This window comes from Helianthus annuus, chromosome 10 (assembly GCF_002127325.2).
Source record: "Helianthus annuus cultivar XRQ/B chromosome 10, HanXRQr2.0-SUNRISE, whole genome shotgun sequence".
Classification (NCBI taxonomy): domain Eukaryota; kingdom Viridiplantae; phylum Streptophyta; class Magnoliopsida; order Asterales; family Asteraceae; genus Helianthus; species Helianthus annuus.
The window spans coordinates 104459102-104483271 of NC_035442.2; the positions used below are offsets into that span (position 1 = coordinate 104459102).

The window sequence follows — 24170 nt, forward strand, 5'->3', positions numbered from 1 at the left end:
CGGGAGATAAACCGATGACCCGGTTAGCGAGTCGTTCAAACTCAGTTTGATACATGGCAACAGTGGTTTTTTGCTGGAGTTTGAAAAGAGTCGCCTGGTGATTCTCGTAGGAAGAAGGACCAAATCGGAGTTCCAAAGCTCTTGAAAATTCCGGCCAAGTTCCGAGTAACCTGTTGTTTGAGAGATACTTGTACCAACTTAGTGCGTCATCGGTGAAATAGAACACAGCTAGGTAGAGACGTTGGTTCATTGGAATGTGGTAGTAGTTGAAGTAGTTATCGGCTTGAAAGAGCCAATCTAACGGGTTAGAACCATTAAATGTAGGGAGCAGAATTTTGGGAGGGCGGGGCTGGTTGTTACCGGTTGGGGGTGGTGGTGGTGGCGGTGGCGGTGGCGGTGGCGGTGGCTGATGACCGGGTGGTGGTGGTGGAGGGGGTGGTGGTGGGTTGTAAGACGAAGAACCGATCTCGAAAGAGGTCGTTTCCTTGTCCTTGACAAAGGCGGCTAGAAGCTTGTTACTAACTTCCAACTATTGGTTCATGGTTGCCTGCAGGGATTCAAACTGAGCCTTGACCTGAGCAGAAGATTCAGCTACGGTGGTGGCATTAGTTGCAAGGAACTGATCGAACCTCTCAAGTAGAGCCTACAAGGGGTCGTCAATGGTGGTTGTTTCTTTGCGGGGAGGCATGGCGGAGTCGAGGAATGAAAGCACCAAATGATAGAGCCGGATTCGAGATCGGTGGTCTCCCAATTATAAAAGCAATGAACGGAAGTAAATAAAAACAAAATATAAGTTTGCTGCAATTTTTCTCCTTCTATTCCATAATGCAAAGATCAATTTAAATACATGAAATAATGGAAACATGTGACTGGAAATGCGGAAATAAAGTGAACGTGGACATAATGGAAATAAACTACTGAAGCTAAACATGGAGATAAGGGAAACGTGCTTAACTAATCTATAATGCATGCATGATTTTAGGAACTAAGTGTAGACTTCTTCACACCAACTGATCGACGCATCGGGTTTCACGGAGGATCCGTATCAAGAAACCTTAATGGTCCCTTTTATACTTAATTAGGAACATATGCTTTGATAGTTTTGTTCTAAAATCGCAACGAAAGAATTGTTAAACCATTCATATATGCTACGAAACATCCGTTCTAGATCACAACGATATAACTGTTAAATCTTTAAGAAATGACAAAAATACTACATTTAGGTTTTGTGAGTACGTGGAGTTGTCGTGTGGAGGCAGTACGGTTTTCAGGGAACGCCATAATCAAGTCTGACTAACCCAGCGTAGGCCGGGTTAAGACAACATAGTCTGTGCAGATCTTGGTTAGGGCCGCCGTTTAGGCGGTGTGACATTGGGTCACTCGAAAAGAAAGTCACCGTTCAAAAAAAAAATACATGTATGAAACACACAAAGTGTACGAAGCTACACTATGTAATTATTTTCCTCCTATTGATGAAGTGCGATGAACGACACATGAACACTTTTTCACTGTTTTCCTATCCTATGGGAACCTAGAATACATGAATATATAAGCGAATTAACTAGACTTATTAGACCACCCGTAGTGGTTTAGAAAAATAATACCCTCACCATGGGGCATTATCCGACACGTGTCACTACCACAAAAATTATTTCTTTGAGCGTTCAAAACATTGATTTTGAGCAGTTTTCTGTAGATTTAGGAACGCCCAAACAATAGTGGCTGGAAAAAACAAAGGACTCATTCTGAGCGTTTATTAACTCGCCGATATTGTAAATAAAACGCCTAAAAAAGAGCCCTAAGAAGCCTACTCAAAACTGCCCAAAATAACATGGAAACGCCCAAAAAAACCTTCCATAAATCACTCAAAATAAATCCCAAAACGCCCAAAAAGACTTTCCTAAAAGTCTGAACTACTTGAACCATAAACTCTCAAAAAAACCCTTTAAATGCCCCAAAAAGTTCTTTTTACAATGCTCTATAAAACCCCTGTTGAATGCCAAGAATTTCTCAATAAATGCAGCCACCCAAAAATTTGTAAAAAACAAAGACAAATGCATATAAATGAAACCAAAATTACATTAAACATCCAAACAAACATCACAAACGTGTTTCATCAACAAACCTAAACAGATATATCCCAAACATGTTTGATAGCGGACATATCTTACAAAAATTGTTCAAACACGATACTATTTCTTGGTGGTATCATTAAACACTTCTCTGAAAAAACCGAGTCATGATGTTTTTAACCAACTCATCGATTTCCGCTTCAGTGACATCTCTTGTGTCGTTGCAAATCTGAAAAAGCAAGTAAACAAAATAAAATTGATTCAAACATGTAGAATTGATTCAAAATATGTAAATTAAATACAACACTTACCTTTTTCGGAAAATCATATTGCTTTTCGAGAACAAAGTTGAACATGTTTCTTATTACCAAATATCCACATTCCCAAGAGCCATCTTGTTGCATATACTACATTGAATCAAACGAAAATGCATTAATAAAATAATCTTTTAATTTTATAAAATACAAAATATATATGGATAACATACCTTTGCCATCTTCCATGTAAATTGACTTCCAAAGGTAGTTTCAATTACTTTTGTTAGAGGATAATGATTTTTATTCTTTTCGGCTCTAATCGACACTGAATCCAAAATCCAACCTTTCCAGTCCGAAGGGGACACAATAAACAACACCCAATGACCACTTCAAAAAAGTAATTAAGCTATAGTCATTATAAAAGATCAATAATAAAATTAAAAAAATAAATATAACACGTTAAAATACAATAATATACATTACCCGTAGAAAAATGGAGCGAGAAAATACTTTTTGTCCTTGTGAAGTTTGTAGACCTCGACTAAGTGTTCTTTAACACTTGCCAGATTTTTCTCACATTCTTTCCCGGTGATGTATTGGGTATTGAAGTAGGCAACACGAGTTTTTCCTTTTGCGTTCTCTTTTTTTGACCGCATGTGATTATATAAAACCTAATCTCAAGAAAATAAACAGAATGTTAAAATACTTAACCATATTTAAAAATAAAATATAGATGTCAGAGATGATGATAATTATAATATAACTTACATTTGACACCAATGTATGAAGCTGGCATCAAGCAATCCGTTTGCTAAAAACTGCAACACCCCCTCATATTCGACGTAGTCATATGAGTGACTGGAATCGGTAGTGGGATACATCCCAGTAGGACACTTAAGTTGAATGCTCGTCTCGCCGCCATAGTGTTTTCTTAATCGTTCGGCCAATGATTTTATACTTTTAGGGCGCAAATGTTCGATATTCCACAAGGCCTCTTGTATTCTTTTTTGTTCCTTTGACATCGTTGAAGCTTGAGTTTGTTCAACAGGTTCCGAAAACTACATTATTTAACAAACAAATTTTCATAAAAATGGTAGTTACATATACACACACAAACATATATAACATATTTGAGTTTTCGATTACCATCATATCCAGTTCTTCTGATCCGTCAACGTCATGTTCAATTGAAACATCATGCGGGCCAAATAGAAACTACATAATTATAAACATACTATTAGTTGATTGATTTTTATTTACCTCATCAATCTAAATGTTAGTACATGATTACCTCATCGCTAACATTTTCGACCATTGTCATATCAATTTGATGATTTTCATGAATTTGATATTGTTCGGTGACATCCTCAAACTATAAAAGCAAATGAAATTGTTATCATAAAAAACAAAAATAATCTACATAATATACTACCCGAACGCGAGTAACCCGACCCGAGACCCAAACGAGACTCCTAACCTCTGGTGAATAACATGTGTTTTCATGAGCTGGTTGTATCATGGTTGGAATATGATGAGTTGCCTCTATGTTTGAAAGCTACAGTCTAACAAACATATTAGAAGGTAAGAGTAAAAGAAAGTAATATATAATTCATACATTAAATAACCTTTATAGAAGAAAGTGGCCACTGAATGAAATGACCAATGGCATCACCATAATCTTCAAGTTCCTCGTAGCATGAAAGTTCAGGAAGCGACATTTTCTTGTATTCGGGATATATTTCAATTACTTCGATTTTCACATAACCATCAGCCATTGGCCCGTTATGTATAATCCTAGTCGAATTAGGATGAAGATATGCTGTACCAACTATTTTTTCTCTTTTGGAAGGATGCGTGTATAACAACTCACAAAAGGTGGGTTCCTACAAAACAATTTTACATTTTTAAAACAAATATCATATATATAACAATTGGTACATTATTATCGTACAAATATAATTACCTTAATAGATGGGTATTCAATATTAGATCCACCCGACGCATCACTCACACAACCTGTAGTTCATATCATGAATAAAGTATAAATATATAATACCTTAATATCTTCCCATAGTTCGTCCCATCTTTGTTTTCCAAATTTAGGAGACGGAATATGGTAGGAAAATTCAGCCTTTAACTTCACTCCTAACCATGAAGTGAAATCCTGATAAATTAGCGTACGCTGGGAAATCATTTATGGTGCAAAAAATCATGGCACTCAATTTAAAATATTCCTTCTTATAAGCATCATACACATCTGCTCCAGAACTCCATAAAGTTTTTAGGTCATCAATCAGAGGGGACAAATAAGTATCAATCTTATTACCAGGTTGTTTTGGACTCTGAATCAACAACGACATCATTATGTATTTTCGTTTCATGCATAACCACGGTGGAAGATTGTAGATGCAAAGAAGAACCGGCCACGTACTATGACCACTACTAGCGTTTCTGAAAGGATTGAATCCATCGGAACTAAGCCCAAACCTTATGTTCCTAGCCTCGTTACTGAATTCTGGATATTTCCTATCAAAATTTCTCCATTGAATCGAATTTGCCACATGTCTTAATTTCCCATCTTTTATACGCTCATCAGAATGCCAACGTAACAGTTTTCATTCTTTCTCGTTTGAAAATAATCGTTTTAGTCTTGGTATAATTGGAAAATACCACATTACTTTGGCCAGTGGTCCATTTTTCGTCACATCATTATGATATTCACCAGTTTTACTTTTTCTCTTGTACCTAGATTCGTCACATACAACACATTTATGACCGCTCTCATACTCATTTCTATACAAGATGCAATCATTCGGGCATGCATGTATTCTTTCCACTTCCAATCCCATTGGATTCATCATTTTTTTGGCTTGGTAAAATGAAATTGGTAACTCGTTATCTTTCGGAAGTATGTCATGCAAAACAACTAATAGATTTGTGAAACTTGTATCGCTCCATCTGTTTTTTTGCTTTCAAGTTAAATAACTTCAACACAGCTTCAAGTTTTGAAATCTCACAATCGCTGTATAATGGTTTTTGTGCATCTTCAATTAGATGTTGTAATTTTATATAATCATCATCGTCGATATCATTCTCTAAATCCTTAAACATGTCATCTAAGTTTTTATCATTTAAAGTGTCATCAGTTAAGTCGTCACCATTTAAATCGTCATCATTTAAATCATCAACGTTTAAATTGCCATCATATAAGAGATTTTCATTATCCTCATTGTCTATATTAGTCGATGTTGTGGCACCATCAATCCGTGATTCCCCATGTTTTGACCAACAAGTGTAATTAGGCATAAAACCATTTGCAAGCAAATGATACTCTATATCACGAATATTTCCGAATTTTGAAAAGTTTTACAACTCATACAAGGACACCAAATCTCTTTGGAGCCAACATTCCTCCGATTAGCTTCAGCAACCTTAAGAAAAGTAGAAACGCCTTTCGTATATATTTCGGAAGTACGCACGACGCTACTATTGTACATCCAATATTCTCTACCTTCCATCTGAAAAATTAAAATAATCAAATAAGTGATATGCAATTAAGTATGAAATTAGGCGGTGGATCCTAACCCACTTTTTAAATAATCTATCTCACATGTATATATTTTAACGTGAAAAACTATTTAAGAAAAAATCGGCAGCGTTTCCCCTCAACTCCCCAAGTATGCGGTTAAACCACAAACCCGAAGGAGTAGGGGAAATACTGCCAATTTTTCTTAAAAAGTTAACAAGTTAAAATACATACACATCCTAATGAGATAGAATATTTAAAAAGCAGTCCCAAACGGGGACAATCCAAAATTTATCTCTATTAGATAAATTTTGGACGGGTATACTATAAAGGGTTATCTTCAATGCACACATATCATACATTCTATATTAGAAATATTATACACAAAATGTTAGACTAATATTGCTTTTGTTATACACAAATATTTAAATAAAAATAGAATACGTTATTGATAAAACCAAAATTACATACCTTTAAGTCTTGATAGAATATTGAAGAGAAATGTTTCGAAGTATACGTACAATTTTTATCTACAAATTAATAGCAACATATAATCAATTAGTGATCATAAAAGAATTCAAGAACGAGTAAATATATAAACGATAATATGATGAAATTCTATATACCTTTGTTAATGGAATGATTGAATTGAATGAACAATAGAATTAAATCAATAAGTTGAAAGAATCAAAGAAATTGATGGTAAGGCTTTGATGGAGAAGAATCATTAATCGAGAGATGCATGAATTGAAGTAACTGCTTTTGATTTATTAGGGTTTTTTTCTATTTATATAACATGTTTTTTTTGAGCCACATTAATTTTCGCCCAAAAAAACTGTTATTTTTGGGCCACTTACAAGTCTTCGCCCAAATAATTGATTTCTTTGGGCTCCACTGAAGTTCGCCCATATTGTATACTTTTTTAGGCTATTCTTTTGTTTTTTTTGGGCAAAAAATTGTTAGGAATATGCAAAAGTAATATTTTGGGCGGTGTTAAGTGATAAAACCAAAAAAAAAATAATGTCTTTTCTAGTAGTGTGTCATTCCAGTCAGCATGGGGCGTTATTGCAAAAGTGGCGTAATGGGAATAATGCCTGATAATGCCCCTTCCAATCATTAAACCAAAAAAAAAAAAAAGAAAAGTAAACTATTTTCTCATTGGTGAGTCAAACCCAGTCAAACCTTCCTTCTTCCAATTTAGGCGTTTTAATTATAATGCCCAAGCAATTTTTTTTCAAAAATAATGCCCCATAATGCCCTATGTAATGGAGAGTGGACGTTTTTTTTTTTTTTTTTTAAATAATGCCCCCATAATGCCCCATAATGCTCCACTACACATAGTCTTATATAAAATCTCTATCGTGGATACGAGACCAATGGTTGGAAGTAATAAAATGCATTTTGTCATGTGAATTTTGCCAACTTATTATAAGAGCATCCACAATAATAAATATTTAGTTGATGTTTTTGAGATACCACATGACATCTGCCCACAACTTTCTCTCTCTTGCCCTCTTACAAACAAAACTTATCTTTTCTCTCCTCTCTCTTACATTACACTCACATTACTTTCTTTTATCCATTTTTTCTCATTCTTCATCACATACATTACCACGTTCTCTCTCATTAAAAATACCTCTATTGTGGATGGTGTAATATTCCGCAACTTGAATGTACCATTTTTTCAATTTCCATGTGACCCTACACTCATCGGCATTTCAATTAATATATAAATAATAAAATATTGCTCCAACAATTGGAAGAACATGGAATTTAAGATTTTAAAAATTAAAAAAAAAAGAGAAGAAAACAAACGTCTAGAGTAGTGGGTCGCTAGTGTGCCGGTTAACAAAGTCTCAAAATTGTATTTTATTATTTCTTGTTAAAAATTAAAATTAAAAATGATTATAAATAATCATATGTATAAAATACATATATATAAATAATACATTCATCATCGACTAAAATAATTGAAGATTCAAATAGCAGAGTATTGTAACATTCTTGGTAATGAGCGTCAAGGATTCTACTATGTGAATAAAGTGGCTTAACAGGGTACGGTGATTTGGCACATGAAACCGAAAACCGGGAAGTCTGGTTATGGCATAGACATTTGGGACACCCATCCATTGGTTATTCGCACCTTTTATTTCTAAAACTCTTCCTTTCAAATGTAAAAATAGATTGTGAAACCTGTTTTCGTGCTAAAAGACATCGACAACCATTTAAACCTAGCAATACGAAAGTGGCTTCACCTTTTTCACTAATCTATTATGATGTGTGGGGTCCTGCTCCTGTGGTGGGGGGGGGGGGGGAGGTAGGGTCTTCGGTACTTTCTACTATTCGTGGATGATTGCACTCGCATGACATGCGTATATTTTTTAAAAAACAAAGCCGAAGTTTACGAGAAATTTATCACGTTTTACGCTATGATTTACACTCAATTCCAAACTCAAATTCAAATCCTTCGATCTGACATTGGGGGGGAATTTGTCAATACATCCATGAAACAATTCTTTTAAACCAAAGGATTAATTCATCAAACCTCTTGTTCTCATACCCTCGAACAAAACGGTGTTGCCGAACGGAAAAACCGTATTATTCTTGAAATGGCTTGAGCTCTTTTAATTGAATCTTAGGTACCTAAATCTTTCTGGCCGGGGGCAGTTGCAACCTCCGTGTATCTCCTAAATCGGCTTCCCGCCAAAGCTCTTAAGTTTAAGACTCCCTTAGATTGTCTATCTAAGTCTGCCTGTATTCCCCATCCTCTTACACTTGAACCTCGAATCTTCGGGTCCACATACCCAAAACCAATAGAAACAAGCTTGGCCCATGTGCTGAGAATTGTGTATTTGTCGACGATGGGATCGATCAAATAGGTTACCGGTGTTATAACCCAAAATCTCATCAAATGTTCACCATAATGAATGTGGACTGTCTTGAAACAAAATACTTTTATAACACCCAACTCAGTGGTCAGGGGGAGAATGAAAGTATAGGCACTCTGAGTTGGCTAACTCAATTTCCATCATTCTAAAGAAGTAATAACAGAAAACCATCACAGTACTTCGAGTCCTTCAAACACAACCACACAATATGCGGAGCACAGGACCACTGAAGAAAGTCTATCCAACGTGATACCAGAGCTAAGAAATAATGAGAACTCTGAATGTACTACGTCTTATAACTATGAGACAACATGGGAACACACAGAACCGGCAACAACAGAACCTACAGAACATGTTGAACCAGAGATTGAAGAGGTGGAACCAGTTGTTGAACATGTTGAACCAGGTGCAGCAGAGACAAACGGAAGATATTCTCTCTCCCCCCCCCAAGAGAAAATAGAGGAGTTCCCCCTAAGAGATACTCTCTAGAAAAGGTGGCTCCAAGGTCTAGGTATCCTGTGGCAAACATTGCCACTGGAAATTTGTCTAAGAAAGCTAAAGCATTTGCCGCTGCCTTGTGCTCTGAACAAATGCCATCTACAACACAGGAAGCCTTGAAATCTGAAGAATGGAAAAAGGCCATGGGGACCGAAATAGAAGCACTCAAGAAGAATAACACGTGGGAGAAATGCACTCTTCCACCAGGAAAGAAACCAGTGGGATGTCGGTGGGTGTTCTCAGTCAAACACAGGCCTGATGGCACGATTGAAAGATACAAAGCACGACTGGTTGCAAAGGGTTATACTCAGACTTATGGAATTGACTACTCTGAAACCTTCTCCCCAGTAGCCAAAATCGATACAATCAAAGTTTTTTTTTCAATAGCTTCCAATAAAGGTTGGCCTCTTCATCAATTTGATGTAAAAATGCCTTCCTTAACGGAGAACTGAACGAGGAGGTCTATATGGATGCTCCATCGGGATTCAATGAGGATTTCAAGGCTGGAGAAATATGTTGGTTAAAGAAATCTATGTATGGGCTTAAGTAGTCTCCTAGAGCTTGGTTTGGAAGGTTTACCCTTGCTATGAAGGAATATGGCTTCAAATAAAGAAACTCTGATCATACCCTATTTTTGAAACGTAGGGGCAGTTTTGTGACCTGCTTAATTATCTACGTTGATGACATGATACTTACGGGAAACGATGAAGAGGAAATGTCAAGGTTAAGAGATAAACTTTTTTCAGAATTCGAGATGAAAGACCTGGGAAGATTGAAGTATTTTCTTTGAATTGAAGTTCTGAGATCTAAACAAGGGATTTGTATCTATCAAAAGAAATATATCCTTGATCTGCTAGCCGAAACCGGTGTCACACCCCAACCGATGGCGGAATCATCGGGGCATGGCACTGAGCGAAACAGATTGTCCAGAAGTTTCCACAACAACTATCATTACTATTTAGATTAAGTAATACGTCCCATACCGTACCCCAAATAGTAAAACAAATTATTACAGATAACAACTAGTCAAATGTTCTGTTCCGACAACTCAGATTCAAATATAAATAATATAATTGTTCAAATGCCTCTAGAGACTCGATCTGCAAGACCTACAGACAACTATGCTCTAGACACTTATTCTAAGCTCGCCTTCCTAGCAGATGAGCATCCTAATTGCCTGTCACATATGTTAAAATAAAGTCAATAAATAAAATGTAAAGGTGAGCATACAAGTTTGATATAGTATATAGAGTTCGAAATAGTTTAGCATAACCAACACGTACACAGAGGAAAACGAAGCATGTTAATTATCGACATGGATCTATCGATACCAATGACTGCGGGTTGACTGCCCGAGTCAGTTCGCAATACATGATTACCACCGTAAACCATGCAAGTAATTGCTTGACAACCCCCGTGTGAACGGGTGCTGAGTCCAAACTATAGTACTATCGTCGTTAAGGCAGGTAGACATCATTCCACGTGTAAACATAACAACAAGCATTCATTTAGTCACGTAATACATGCAGAACGGTTAGCGTTTAAAGTAATTGTGTAGTGTGTTCGATTGTGATTTAGATAAGCAACGTATGTAACACCCAAAAGTGCTAAAGCAAAAAGGGTTCGAGTATACTCACAGCGATTGATTGATGGATTGAAGGGAGTGCTTGAGAGTAGGTGATATGCACAAAATGCAACATATAAATTATATAAAATGTGGCATAAAACTAACCCTTTTTTGGTACTAATGTTGGAAAAAGTGTGTTTTGTCTTGCTTTTGTATTTCAGGATTAAATAAGCTCAAATTAACAAAAGAAGTAAAAAGACAGCAAAATCTAACATAAATACAAGAAAGGGAGCAAAAGTGAAATGCCCGATCCCTCAACAGCATCTTCCCAAGCAAAACCAAGGAAACAGAAGACTGAACACGCCCCGTGCTCAGCGAGCACGGGGCCGTGCCCAAGAAGCAGCAGAAAAGACAAACCTTTAGAAGCTTCTATTGCCCACCACGGGGCCGTGCCCAGCGTACACGGGGGCGTGGTCAGATTCCTGCAGGCGCATTTATTGTAATTGCGAATTACAATTAATGAGGAGAGAGACAAGGATGGACACGGGGCCGTGCCCAGTGGGCACGGGGCCGTGCCCGAGCTTCTGTTCAGCCTATAAATAGGAGTGTTTGGAGCCATTTCAACTCATCCCTTGGTACACCACCTCTCTCACACTTCACCCACCACCCACCACCACCATAACACCATCATCCACCACCATCATCCATTATCCATTATCCATCATAGAGTGTGTGAGTCGTCTCGGGATCCAAGATTGATCGTAAGAGTTCTTGACAATCAAAGGCCATGTTTGCTTAATTCTCTTACATCACTTGGTGAAGACAAGTGTTTACTGTAATACTTTTTATTTTTAATCTTTTGCACTTTTTAATTGGTTTTGAATTAATGACTTTAATTACTAGTTTCTTATGTTGAAGGTGATTCTTCCTAATCGTTTGTCCGTGGTATCTTGGCATTATTTTACTGTCTATATAAAATAAAAGATTTTCACCATTCATATCTCCACGGTCTATATGGAGGTATGTTGGCTACCTGGTCGGGGGTTAAGGGAACGGTTTGGTAAGAGTCTTGCCATTGTTAAGTGTATAGATCCTGCAAAGGACCTGGGTCAAATTTAGTAGGACCTCCTTCAATACCCAAAGGTATTGGATGGCGGGGGTCCAAACTCTTTGATCCCCTCATAAGTTAAACTACTATTAAAACTTTAATCCAGCTACTTAGGACTGTATCCCTACTGACTCAGACTACTTAGCTGAGGGTAACGTCGCCTTCAAAAGAGGGGCCTACCACATTATGCCTTAATAACTTAATTAATTATCTTTCAATAATCCGACCCTTTAGGATTGTATCCTTGCTGACTCAAACTACTAGGTTGAGGGTAACGTTGCCTTCAAAGAGGGGCCTACTACAATAACTAAGATAATCTCTTAAACAAGTGCAAAAGTGCGAAAATAATCAAAGGTTACACTAACACACGAGTCGGATCCAAGTGATTCATCTTGTCTATCTGTTTTTATTTTTATTTTATTTTCAGCATTTTAGTTAGTTTTATTTTCTTAGTTTAAAATCTTTTTTCTAACATTTTGGTTTGATTAGACGTTGAGGATAAACCAATATTAAAAGCTCTTGTGTCCTTGGACGACCTCGGTATCTTACAAACACTATACTACGTCCACGATGGGTGCACTTGCCCATATGTGTGTTTAGTGTTAGTAAATATCGTGTTTTATAAATTTAAAATTGGCTAAAAAGTGTAAAAGGGCTTAAAGTACATACCTAAAATATAACACACTTCACGCACATCAAGTTTTTGGCACCGCTGCCGGGGACACAAGGATTTTAAGAAAGTTAGGAATCAACGGCCTAATCATTTTTTATTTTCTTTTTAATTTTTTAGGATTTTCTTAAAATTTTCAGCTTCTGCAGAACTCAGCACGGGCCGTGCCAGCTGAACACACCCCGTGCCCAATCTTTGGAACTGGCAATCCTGTTTTAAGTCAGATAGTAAGTTGAAAACGGGGCCGTGCCCACTCAACATGCCCCCGTGCCCAAGATTCAGTTACTGAAAACAGAACCGTAAGATCCCGACGGTTGGTAAATTCTGACACAAAAATGAGTGATGATGATTTTTTTTTTTATTTTCGGCACTCTTATGGTACGTGGTGTCAATTATGTGGAGGCGGACATAAAGAATTAGAATGTTATTTTCTAAACTATAAGCCCCACTGTGTAGACCCATCGTTTCCCTGTATCCTTAAGAGGGGCGAAAGTAAAAATAATCCTTATCTCTCCCTCGAAGGCGCCCAACCAGATATTTTAGGGGAAATGCTTCTTGATGAACTATTTCAACTAGAAGATCTGATTCTTGATTGGTTAAAGGAACTTAGGATGGATTTTCTAAATTCATCTCAAGACAATAACCAAGAAGAAGTGTTGGGATCGCATTCAAACAACCTCGTTGCTCCCGATAATACCTTCGACTCTAGCAAAGACTTGGACGATAGTCGTCCCTGTGTCGATTGTGCCGTGAAGGACTCCCCATCGACCTCGTTCGATGCATACATAGACTTGAGCGATTCGGCATACACCTTCTTTAACAAGAGCCTGGAAAAGGGTTAGACTTGTCCACCTACATATAGCATAGGAATCACCCTCACCAACAACCTCTTGCGTTCTCGTCTTAACCTAGGACAATTAAGGTATCTTAGGCACTTTGGGGTTGTTCCATCCAGTAAGGAACCACCCGATCCGGATAAGTTCCTTAAAACAATAGACAAACTTCATAAACAGCCCTTCGACACGGGGCCGTGTCCAGCCAACACGCCCCCGTGTTCACCCAACACGCCCCCGTGTCCACCAAAAGATTCCCTTCTGACTTTTATGTCAGAATACGGACAAACTGTGTTAGGATTCTACCTGCACACGGGGCCGTGTCCAGCCGACACGGGGCCGTGTCCAGCGCGCTGTCGTTTTCTATAAATGCAGCCAAGAATTCTGCACATTTGGACCATCTAGGGACAGAGATTTGAAGGGATCTTCTCTCCTACCATCCTAGGTATGTTCTAAAAGAAGGTTCCAATAACCATCTTGTCCTTTCCTCTTTTATCCATTTCCTTCTTCTTCATCTTTCTCCATAAACCTCCATTAAAGCTTAAGGTTTCAAGCTTTGATGAAGGGATTATTGAGTTTTGTTCAAGAAATCTTGTTAAAATACAAGTTGAACAACATGGTTTTAAGTTAATATTGCTCAAACAGGTTTCATAAGTTAGAGGAATAACTTAAAACTTCAAAATTTCTTGTTACAAAATTCTGCAGAAAGATGAACACGGGGCCGTGCTCATTGAGCACGGCCCCGTGTCCAAGATACTGTTTCATAAAATAAGCTGTTTTCGGTTTATTTTCATAGAATGTCAAGTGAAAACAGTGGAACATCTTCCGTGCATTCAACAAACAGTAGAAGAGGAAGGAGGCCTTCCATTGAAGCTACCCTTGTACACTACGTCATGGCACTTCGAGAAGCTCTCGATGAGATGACTTCGGTTGAGGAAATCCTAATTGACCGTATAAACTATCTTACGGTGGGGCTGGAAAATAGTTTTCAAGAAATTAACCTATTGCACCAAAGGTTAAACAATCTTGTAACACCTCCAATGGAACTCGTCCTCCCTCAAGAGGTTTGGAACCTAGCACTTGGAGTCAACAACCCGACCGGATGGGATGACATTCCAGCGGAACCTCCCCTTGAAGATCTACAAGAAGTCCCGGTGGAAGTCGCACCTCCTCAAACCGACGCTAACGAGCCCTCTTTTCTCCTCCCAAGGGAGATAGAGGAGTGGCTCGCCGACATATTAGGAGTCCATGCCCGGAAGAAGGAGTTCTATGAAGCCACAACCAACCAAGACTATTAGCTTCTTGGAAATTTTGCTAATTAAAATAACTTGTAGGTTAGAGCTCCATGGTTTATGCTTCTTGTGCTTACTTATCTAACTTTGTAATATTTAGGACTATGTAATCCTCTCTATGATTTTTAATGAATGGATGGTTTTAAGGTTTGGATGGTGTTATAAGAAATAAAACACACTATGGATGGTGAGGGATAACAAGGGAAACAAGAAACATCGCCCCATGCACTAAAACAGAGCAATCCGACAACGATCTCCCATTACAGTAGGCTCAGCACGAGCCGTGTCCACCCAACACGGCCCCGTGCTGCACAATCTGCAGCAAATCGCCCAGTTCAGTTAACTGGACACGGGGCCGTGCTCACTGGACACGCCCCCGTGCCCAGGCTTCTGTTTCTTTTCTTAAATTTTTGTCACTGGCACCTGAACACGGGGCCGTGCCCGGTCCCCACGGGGCCGTGTCCAGACTGCCAGTAACATAAAATTTTGCTTTTAACACCATTTTACACATTCAATCAACCTAAAAACTTATTTTTGGGACACATTGAGGACAATGTGTAATTTAAGTGTGGGGGGGGATGCTAAAACCTTGAATTTTGCAAGTCCTAATAACAAGCCTTACACAAAATTCTATTGGAACCGCTAATCACCCCAAATTTTTTTCAAAAATTTTCATTTTTTTACTTGTCTAAGTTTAAGTTGGGAATTCAACTCTTAACAAGGTTATATTTTTACAAATTTACAACCGATAGCGTCGTGATAAAAAGAACCAACATAAGAAAATTATGAAAAGGCATGACAAACTTAGTTAAAATTCGATTATATATACTTGATCACATAAAAACCCTTTTCCCACAAAAGTGAGTTTTGAGCCTTTAACGAGCATACAAATATATATATCTTTACACTAAATGCTCATTTTTCGTTTCTTGTGTGAATAGCCGCTTGGTTCATACGACCCTAGAACTTCCCACAACAATACATTCCCGGTCCTTACCAACTTAAACCCGAGTAAGTAAATGATGGAGGCATTAGGACTAACCCTTTTTCATTCTATACCATTATTTTTCTTTTTTTTTTTACCACCTACCCAAAATCCCCCTAGTTAACCCCTTTGAGCCTAAACCTTTTCATTTCTTAACCCAAAATAACCCTTTTTACCCTCCTAAACCTTTTTATTTTTTTTACTTTTTAGTAACAACATTCGGTTCTCTTATGACTTCCTAAAAAAAAATAATAATTTCGATGAAGCCAAACAAACAAACAAACAAAGTTTATCAAATATCTTTGTTTGAACAATCCATCGAAATAAAATAAAAATATGAAAAATAAAAAGTCTTTCAAACCAACGTTTGTTACGCCTTTCGCCCTTTTTACTAACCACTAACCCAACTACCCACCTTTAGACCAAGCCAAAAAAACCCATAAAGTCCTCTTGATATTTACAAAGGTATATAGTTAAAAAGGAGGAGGATTGATTGCTTGGCAAGCTTATGGTAGAAGTAAGTTCCATGCCGCTCTCGAGTGATTCACTAAAAAATACACCTTCGGCCGAGTGTTAAGTGATCTCCCGTGAGGTATGTGAATTTGTATATAAATGAAATTTTAAAAAGGTACGTTATGCCCAAATAAGTAATTTATCTTAAGGAATGTTCTTAATAAATCATGTCGAATAGGATTGTAAATAAATAAAAATAAAACCTCAATAAAGAATCTTGGAAATCCCGACACTCTACACTACAAGAAATTTGGTTCTTTACCAACACAAAGTATATGTGGGAAAAAGTATATAATGCGTTGTTAGTTTTCTTTACCTACACATAAAATAAGTGTAATGATGTGTAGGCTCATGACTGTGGATATAGTTCATTATCCACACATACGTTATATGTAGGCATATAGCAAGCTATACCTACACATTTATGTGTGGCTAAAAGCCATTTATATGTGTGGTTAAAAGTACAACAATTTGTTTAGAAGACATCTGACGTGGCAGCTGACGTGGAATCCAACGTGGCAACTGACATGGCATATGACATGGCATCCGACGACGTGGCATCTGACATGGCAGTTGACGTGGCATGAATATATGTGTGGGTAAAAGTAATCTTATGTGTAGGTAAAAGTAATATTATGTGTAGGTAAATATTGAAGATGTGTAGGTATTGATCTTAATTTGTGTTGAAAAAAAACGTTGATGTGTTGGTAAATATATTTTAAAGTGTAGACATTAACCACACTATATGTAAATAAAAATGTTCAATATGTACAAACAAATACCAAAGCATTATGGAAACAAATTAAGATTCTTAATTAAACTAATAAACATTAATCTTACAAACAACCAAATAAAAGTACTAGTTATAGAAATTTAAATACTAAAACAAACAAAACAAAACTAGAAGACAGGTTAAAACATAATCAGGGTATAACTTATGTCATTATACCATTAATATGTCTGTCCACCGAACGGGTACAGAACTAGAAAAGCAAGGTTGTTAGCAATTCCAACTAAATACTTGATTTTATCATCTAAAGGATGACTTCCGCCCTTTAATTGAATCTTCTTAACATCATATTGTCTTCCATCCAACTTATTCTTGCATAAAACGACATCTCCAAGTCCACCATTGCCTGCAAAAGGAATCAAAACAGAGTAATGCTTTTATGTGGTATATGGTGTTAATAAATGGCCAAATACTTTCTAATAAACTATTAGTCAAGTCAAAGTACATAACTATGCAAAATAACACTCCAAAACTTACCCTTGAAACTCCTTTTGGAACCCAGTTCATTAATGCCCTTCACTGCTGCGGCTGCGTTCACTTTAAGCACAAAATGAACAGGTTATTCAAAATGAGTGTAACATCTTATAATAAAAGGATATTACCTTTTGCTTAAATGACTCAAAATCAGGTTTTCCATGTTCTTTCCGGTGGCTATCGGCATAAAACTACATGATAATAATGTAATCAGACCTGGCCAACATGACGGGTTATTTGACTTGCCAAGATACATGTAAGCTAACATCCCTCAAGCTGCCTTTAATCCAGCAACTTCTCTTTCCTTTGTCCAAACATCCACCTGAACCATTAAATATCATTCATGAGCACAAAAAAATAATAAAAAATAAAAAAGTAACGTTATCGAGGTAATTCAGTCTAGTCCTATTGCTGCCGTCAAAGGCTGTGGCCATCGTTGATCTTAGCAGTCAAGAATATCCAAAAGAGTCATAACCGCTTCACATATACGATCGTCAAATTCCAGTTAATGTAATCATGTTTAACACACCAATTAAAAATGGACTAAAAATAGAACAAGCAACATCTGAAACATATTTAGAGAAAAAAAAGGTGGTTTTTTAATTTAAGTGACTTTTACTCGGATATCACAAAAAGGTAACATTTTTCCTCATAAAAAGTAACTTACCATGCATCCGATAAGGTGATACAGTAGATACAGCAAAGAAGGAAGTTGTTCCAATAGTTAGTTCCTCACTTTCTAGATCTTTTGCTCTACTATAACCCTGCAATTATAAGCAACTTTGACCTCATAAGAATTTTCATATAATCAATCATTTTATTAATAGGTCGTGCAAAGATAAACCATTGGATGTGTACATGTGTAAATACTGTAAAAAGAGTCGAGGCAGTAAAAATTAGGAAAAATATATTCACAAAAATGGCACGTTTACCCTAGAGTAACATGCATTTTGTAAAGTTTCAATAAATAGTCATTTTAAATAAAACAACAATTATGAACCTTTTTTCACAATCATAATTTCACATATGAGTCACTGAATTTGTATGATGTATTTATATAAAATTAGGTTTAATATAAATTAATTTACATATTGGCCTCTAAGGTTTAGCACTGAGGTGTAATTACAGGGCTCTGTATATACGCTATCAAGTTCGATATAACCATATCCCTGCTCCATTTCAGCGATTAATGCTCAAAAGACCCCCCACCCCCCACATTCGTTTTGAAACGTGTTAATTTACAGCGCTATTTGAAGTTAAAACTGAACTAAAAATATATATAATGCTGTTATATGTTCGATTTATTTAAAGTTAGTAATAGAATCAAAGGATGGTTATTTAGTTTAAAGCGGTTTGAATCTAAAGTGTCCAAAACTACATATGAAACTTTAATCATCTAGATGCTAAATCAGCTGAATCGATTTCAAAATTTGACATTATTTATTCACATAAATTTTAGGAAACAAGAAGTTTTAGTCATAGTAACAACTTTAAAAAAAACATTCAAAATCTGATTTTGAGTTTTTGGTAGAAATTTTCAATAGTTCAAAAGAACCAGATCAGTTTCAATGCAGACAAACTTTAGAAAATCACTGAACCCCAATCCCAAATTAACAAGATCGTAACAAAACTCAACCTAATCAAGTGAGAAATATGAGGTAGAACTAACACTACAAAATAAAAGACTAAAAAGTGAACATGAAACCGGTGTTAGCAGATAATGTTCCAATGAGTTACAAGTTTACAACCAACTACATGTTAAAAATACCTTGAATAGAAGGAAAGCACGGCAGAACTTCCTTACCGGAGTTGCCAAAATCTTCACCGGAGCTTCGTTGGAAGGTCCATCCTCCTCTCCTCTGATGGCTGTAGAATCTTAACACAATCACCACCGGAACTCGTAACCATCTCCATTTTTTGCTGGAACCCTAAATTTAAACAACCTGACTGTGTCGCCGTTGGTTGATGTATTTGTCCCCGTTGTTGAGAGCTTGAATTAGAAACTGAATGTTGGAATTAAGCCACGCAAGGCAAAGATATAGCAGATCCAGATCCAAAATCGGAGAGAGAATGAAAAGCGAAGGGAGCTGTGGATTTGGAATTTGAAATGAGATTGGGGGATTGTACAAAAGTAGGGATTATAGGACAGAATTCAGGGGATCATGATCCGTGTGAAGTAATGGACGGTTGGATCATGATCCTTGTGAAGTGATTGACGGTAGGATCATGATCCTTGTGTTTTTGTTTGAATTAATAAGGGTATTATTGGAAAGTAAGGTTACCAATATGTTTGTTGTGTTTAAAAGACTTTTAAAGGTGTTTTAAGGGAATGCCAAATTACATTAAGTAAGTAGTCCTTGGGATATGCTTATTATATATATTAAGGAGGGGATATACGAAATATATATAGGTTAGGGCAATGTTTTAAAATCCGTTTTTTTAATCATACCGGATTAGGCACAAAAATGATTTAACCGGTTGAACCGGGTTGTGTCGGGCGGTTCAACCGGGTTGACTAGTTAATTGTATTATTTAATAAATTACAACATTAACTTATAAAATAATCCAAAATTGGATTAAAATGGAAATCTGGAACGAACGATGGGGTGATGGAAGTCTGGAACAAGTCAGGAATGAGGAATGATGTAGTGATGAAGCAAATTTTGGATTTTGATCGATGGAGATAAAATACTAAAAGTTGTTAGGTTAAAGCTAAAAGTAAACATGGAGATAGGATGATAAAAAGTAAAATCCTAACCCAAAAACAGACTTGAGATGGTACCGGTATAACGGTTCAAACCGGTATATCGGATTTTACCGGCGGTACAAAGTCTATGCCGTTTCTTCTAAGTAATCGTGTTCGAATTGGACGAGTTTCGGTTCGAAACGGTACTGAACTCACACGCGTCGAATCCGTAACTAGTCGGAGATATATAATATTTTTATTATTTAGTCGAAGTCGTCCGTAACGCATGTAGGTCCGTAACGAGCGTCGAAACGTAACTAGTCGTAAATATATAATATTTTTATTATTTAGTCGATGTCGACCGTAACGAGCGTAGGTCGGTAACGCGCGTCGAATCCGTAAGGGCCGTAATTATATAATATTTTCATTTTATTGTTCGAGTCGTCCGTAACGATCGTATGTCCGTAACGAGCGTCGAAACGTAACTAGTCGTAAATATATAATATTTTTATTATTTAGTCGAGGTCGTCCGTAACGAGCGTAGGTCCGTAACGCGCGTCGAATCCGTAAGAGCCGTAATTATATAAGATTTTCATTTTACCGTTCGAGTCGTCCGTAACGAACGTATGTCCATAACGAGCATTGAAACGTAACTAGTCGTAAATATATAATATTTTTATTATTTAGTCGAAGTTGTCCATAATGAGCGTAGGTCCGTAACGCGCGTCGAATCCGTATCTAGTCGTATGTATATAATATTTTTATTAGTTAGTCGAAGTCGTCCGTAACGCACGTCGAGTCCGTAACGAGCCGTAACTATATAATATTTTTATTTTTTAGTCGAAGTCATTCGTAACGCGCGTAGGTCCGTAACGCGCGTCGAATCCGTAACGAGCGTCGAAACATAACTAGTCGTAAATATATAAATCTTACTTTTTTAGCCTTTGAGCCAAAAGTGTGGTCAACCAAAACCGTACAAAAATACTTTTTGACCCATTAGCAAACCCGCTTAACCCGCCAATTTTGCAACCATCCTATTGCCCTTTGGCTGCAAATATCGATTACATTGTAATGAACCATTGTAATGCAATATTGGTTGGACTTCCGCTGCAATATTACACGCGATTTTAATGCACTTTGGCTACAATATTGGTGCGTTATTGCTGCACTTTGGCTGCGTTATTGGCTGTGTTATTGGCTGCATTATTGCTGCACTTTGGCTGCAATATTGCTGCACTTTGGCTGCAAAATTGGAACAACATAAACGGGTGGATATTGTTTTGGGGTTTAAGGCTGATCCTTATTGATAAAAGGTTGCTGTTGTGTTTATTGTTTTTTTTTTGTTTGATTGATTTCGTTTGATAATAAAACGTAAAATGGTAATTTTAATTTTAATTAAACTAGGTTTATAACGCTGCACGCGTTGCGGCACGCTAAGGCGACTCCGATGAAGGTTTGCATGTTTCCAAGTGAGACCTCCAGCTCTCGATAGTTTCACAAACCAGCATAAAAAATGATTACTTTTATACATTTATCTAAAGACTTTTGGAACAATTCAAGATAACACAAAATATTTTCTAGCATCTATAGGTAAAATCATGTACAACATAAACATCACTATAAAAACATACCCCAAATAATATAAATATATATGGCCATATTTATTGTCCATTCAGCACAATTATGAATTATTGACTTAAATGAGAACAAACTATAAATTACCTGGTACATACTTGAACAAGAAAAACTCAAAACTACAAATGAACTTCATCAACATACACCAAGCACCCACTTTAGTGCTTGATGTCCATCTCATCTGGTACCCAAACAAATGTCCGGTAATACAACATACACATTGGTAGTTACAAAGTAATGACACACCATCCGACAGACACAACATTACTAAAGAACATTGTAATAATTATTGAGAAAACATCTCAGCAATTCGGTTGCAACTTGATGCGCTAAATAACTCATGTATATACAAGCATCCATCAACTGTTTATATGATCTTGTTGACTTCCATTTGACTTGAAAAATATCTTAATTGGCTTTTGTCGGTTGTGAACCTTGCTATTTGAGCTCCCAACACCTTTCCCTATTTTGCCTGTCCATATGTTTTGACCCATTAACTTAAGAGCGAGTCGAATCGGATTATGTTTTAATTTATAACAGATCAAATAGAAGAAGCTTAAGAGACATGTCAAATGGGTTGAGCGTAAAATAAAGGTACTGAAAGAAATACAATCATATCGAATAGATCTGACCACTTCTATTTCAGCCTCTGATTGGCTTATGCCTATTGGTCAAATAATTTCATCAAGGCCAACTTGTTTCGTTTTAAAAGAATAACTGAACATAACATCTTTTTTAATAAGATTAATTGTGTGCTCGTGTAGCTACACTGAAACAAAATAACAGTATAACACAATGGTAAACCAGGTAATATGCCATCTTTTGAAGTAGCATTTAATGCATAATTGGTTGTAACAAGCACAGTAGCCTGTTTGGCTATTTTATACATTCTCAGTAAACATAAAGTATATTGTACACCTACCAATAGACTATAAGAAGACAAGTTCAACTCATTTACTTACAAGTGAGTCAATTTGCGTTATGTTTTATTTCCTAACAGTAAAATAGGTAAATAATGTAATCACACTTACTAACAAGGTCCAATCCCATTTGACCCATAAAAAAAGTTTGCCTATCTTGACCCAATACCCAACCCGCTAGAGGTGCAAACGAGCCGAGCCTTATCGAGCCCGAGCCGAGCTTGAGTCTAAAATAAAGCTCATTTATTTATCGAGCCCAAGCTTGAGCCTGGCATGTGAAGCTCGTCGATCCTTATAGAGCCCTAGCCGAGCCTGAGCCTAAAATAAAGCTCATTTATTTATCGAGCTTGAGCATTGCATGTGAAGCTCGTCATTCAGGCTCGTCGAGCCTTAGTGTAATATTAGTTTTTATTCATATTAAATAACATTTACCCCGTATTTCAAGTTGTGTAGTAAACGAGCCGATCCGAGCTTATTTAAACTTGTTTACGAGCTGAGCCCAAACCGATAAATAAGCTTTTTATAAAACGAGCCCGGGCTCGAGCTTCACTTATCGAGCTCGCGAGCCTAAACGAGTCTTTTATTTATAAACGAGCCGAGCCCGAGCTTGAGAAACTACCAACAAGCCGAGCTCGAGCTCTCATAAGTTAATCGAGCTCTCATATATAAATCTACCACTAAGCACCGATTTTTGGCATGATGGTGGGAAGTACATAAGAGATGTGTGAAATGTATTCACCGTCATCAGATATAACCCTTGTATTACTGCAAAACACACACACACATACAGCGAGAGAGAGAGAGAGAGAGAGAGAGAGAGAGAGATGAACTAACCGTTACTCGGAAGTGATAGTCGTTTCTTTCCCTGATTACCCAAACTTGTGGACCTCTCTTTGGGATTGCTATGAGATCTTGACTGAATCGAATCCTTTACTGGTTTTGACTTGGGCTTTTACTTGACAGACAACAAAGCAGGAACTTCTTGAATGGTAGTTGACTTGATAGGAGGAGAATCAAAGCCGTCAGATTGAGATTGGGCCACTTTCTCATTTGCTAAATCGGAATGAAGATTTGAAGCAATGACTTTCTTGCCAGTAGATTTTAACTGATTCTTAATGCCATGTTCTTGCTCTTCTTTGGCATACCAATTGTTTTCTTGAATATGGTAGCAATGACTTTCTTGCCAGTAGAATTTCTTCAACAGATCCAACACTATCACACCATCCTTGCTGTCAAAATATCAGCGAGGGGTAAAAACGTAAATTAATATAAAGAAGAAAAAGGGTGGTATTAGTACAATAAACATGTGATTCACTGACTCTCCTGGACCTCTTTGCATCATGTGATTGGAAAGACATGTATTTTATAAGCCATCCCAAAGCAACAAAAAAATGATAGGCACAATGATCACCACTGCAATTCATAGCGACATTATCAATTATGAAACACAAAATTG

The 24170-nt window shown here is 37.0% G+C and overlaps 1 protein-coding gene and 2 long non-coding RNA genes across 4 annotated transcripts; all 3 read right to left on the minus strand.

Moving 5' to 3' along the window:
- Nucleotides 1-3093: 3093 nt before the first annotated feature.
- On the minus strand, nucleotides 3094-8763 carry LOC110881653. The gene is made up of 11 exons (XM_022129855.2): nucleotides 8499-8763; nucleotides 6327-6385; nucleotides 6216-6218; nucleotides 5703-5847; nucleotides 5347-5661; nucleotides 4293-4345; nucleotides 3955-4212; nucleotides 3807-3884; nucleotides 3621-3701; nucleotides 3476-3544; nucleotides 3094-3387 (listed from the first exon to the last, which is right to left on the minus strand). The coding sequence occupies exons 1-11, from the start codon at nucleotides 8761-8763 to the stop codon at nucleotides 3094-3096; spliced, it is 1620 nt and encodes a 539-aa protein (XP_021985547.2).
- An 8238-nt stretch (nucleotides 8764-17001) lies between these two features.
- Nucleotides 17002-19594, minus strand: LOC110885053. 2 transcript variants are annotated; one of them, XR_002561848.2, is made up of 5 exons: nucleotides 19242-19591; nucleotides 18141-18237; nucleotides 17602-17795; nucleotides 17477-17536; nucleotides 17002-17345 (listed from the first exon to the last, which is right to left on the minus strand). It is a non-coding gene; the product is annotated as an uncharacterized LOC110885053 (long non-coding RNA). The 2 variants fall into 2 exon arrangements; XR_004868895.1 differs by having other exon boundaries at nucleotides 17477-17795; nucleotides 19242-19594.
- Nucleotides 19595-21904: 2310 nt separating this feature from the next.
- Nucleotides 21905-24043, minus strand: LOC110881773. The gene is made up of 2 exons (XR_002559887.2): nucleotides 23549-24043; nucleotides 21905-22266 (listed from the first exon to the last, which is right to left on the minus strand). It is a non-coding gene; the product is annotated as an uncharacterized LOC110881773 (long non-coding RNA).
- Nucleotides 24044-24170: the final 127 nt, after the last annotated feature.

Excerpts from the sequence above, each read along its gene's own strand:
- LOC110881653 (XM_022129855.2), bottom strand. The coding sequence starts at position 8,763 with ATGAGATTTTGGGTTATAACACCGGTAACCTATTTGATCGATCCCATC. Across the intron at positions 4,213-4,292 it reads TTGAATACCCATCTATTAAG|GAACCCACCTTTTGTGAGTT; the intron begins GTAATTATATTT and ends ATTGTTTTGTAG. Across the intron at positions 3,388-3,475 it reads CAGAAGAACTGGATATGATG|TTTTCGGAACCTGTTGAACA; the intron begins GTAATCGAAAAC and ends TAAATAATGTAG.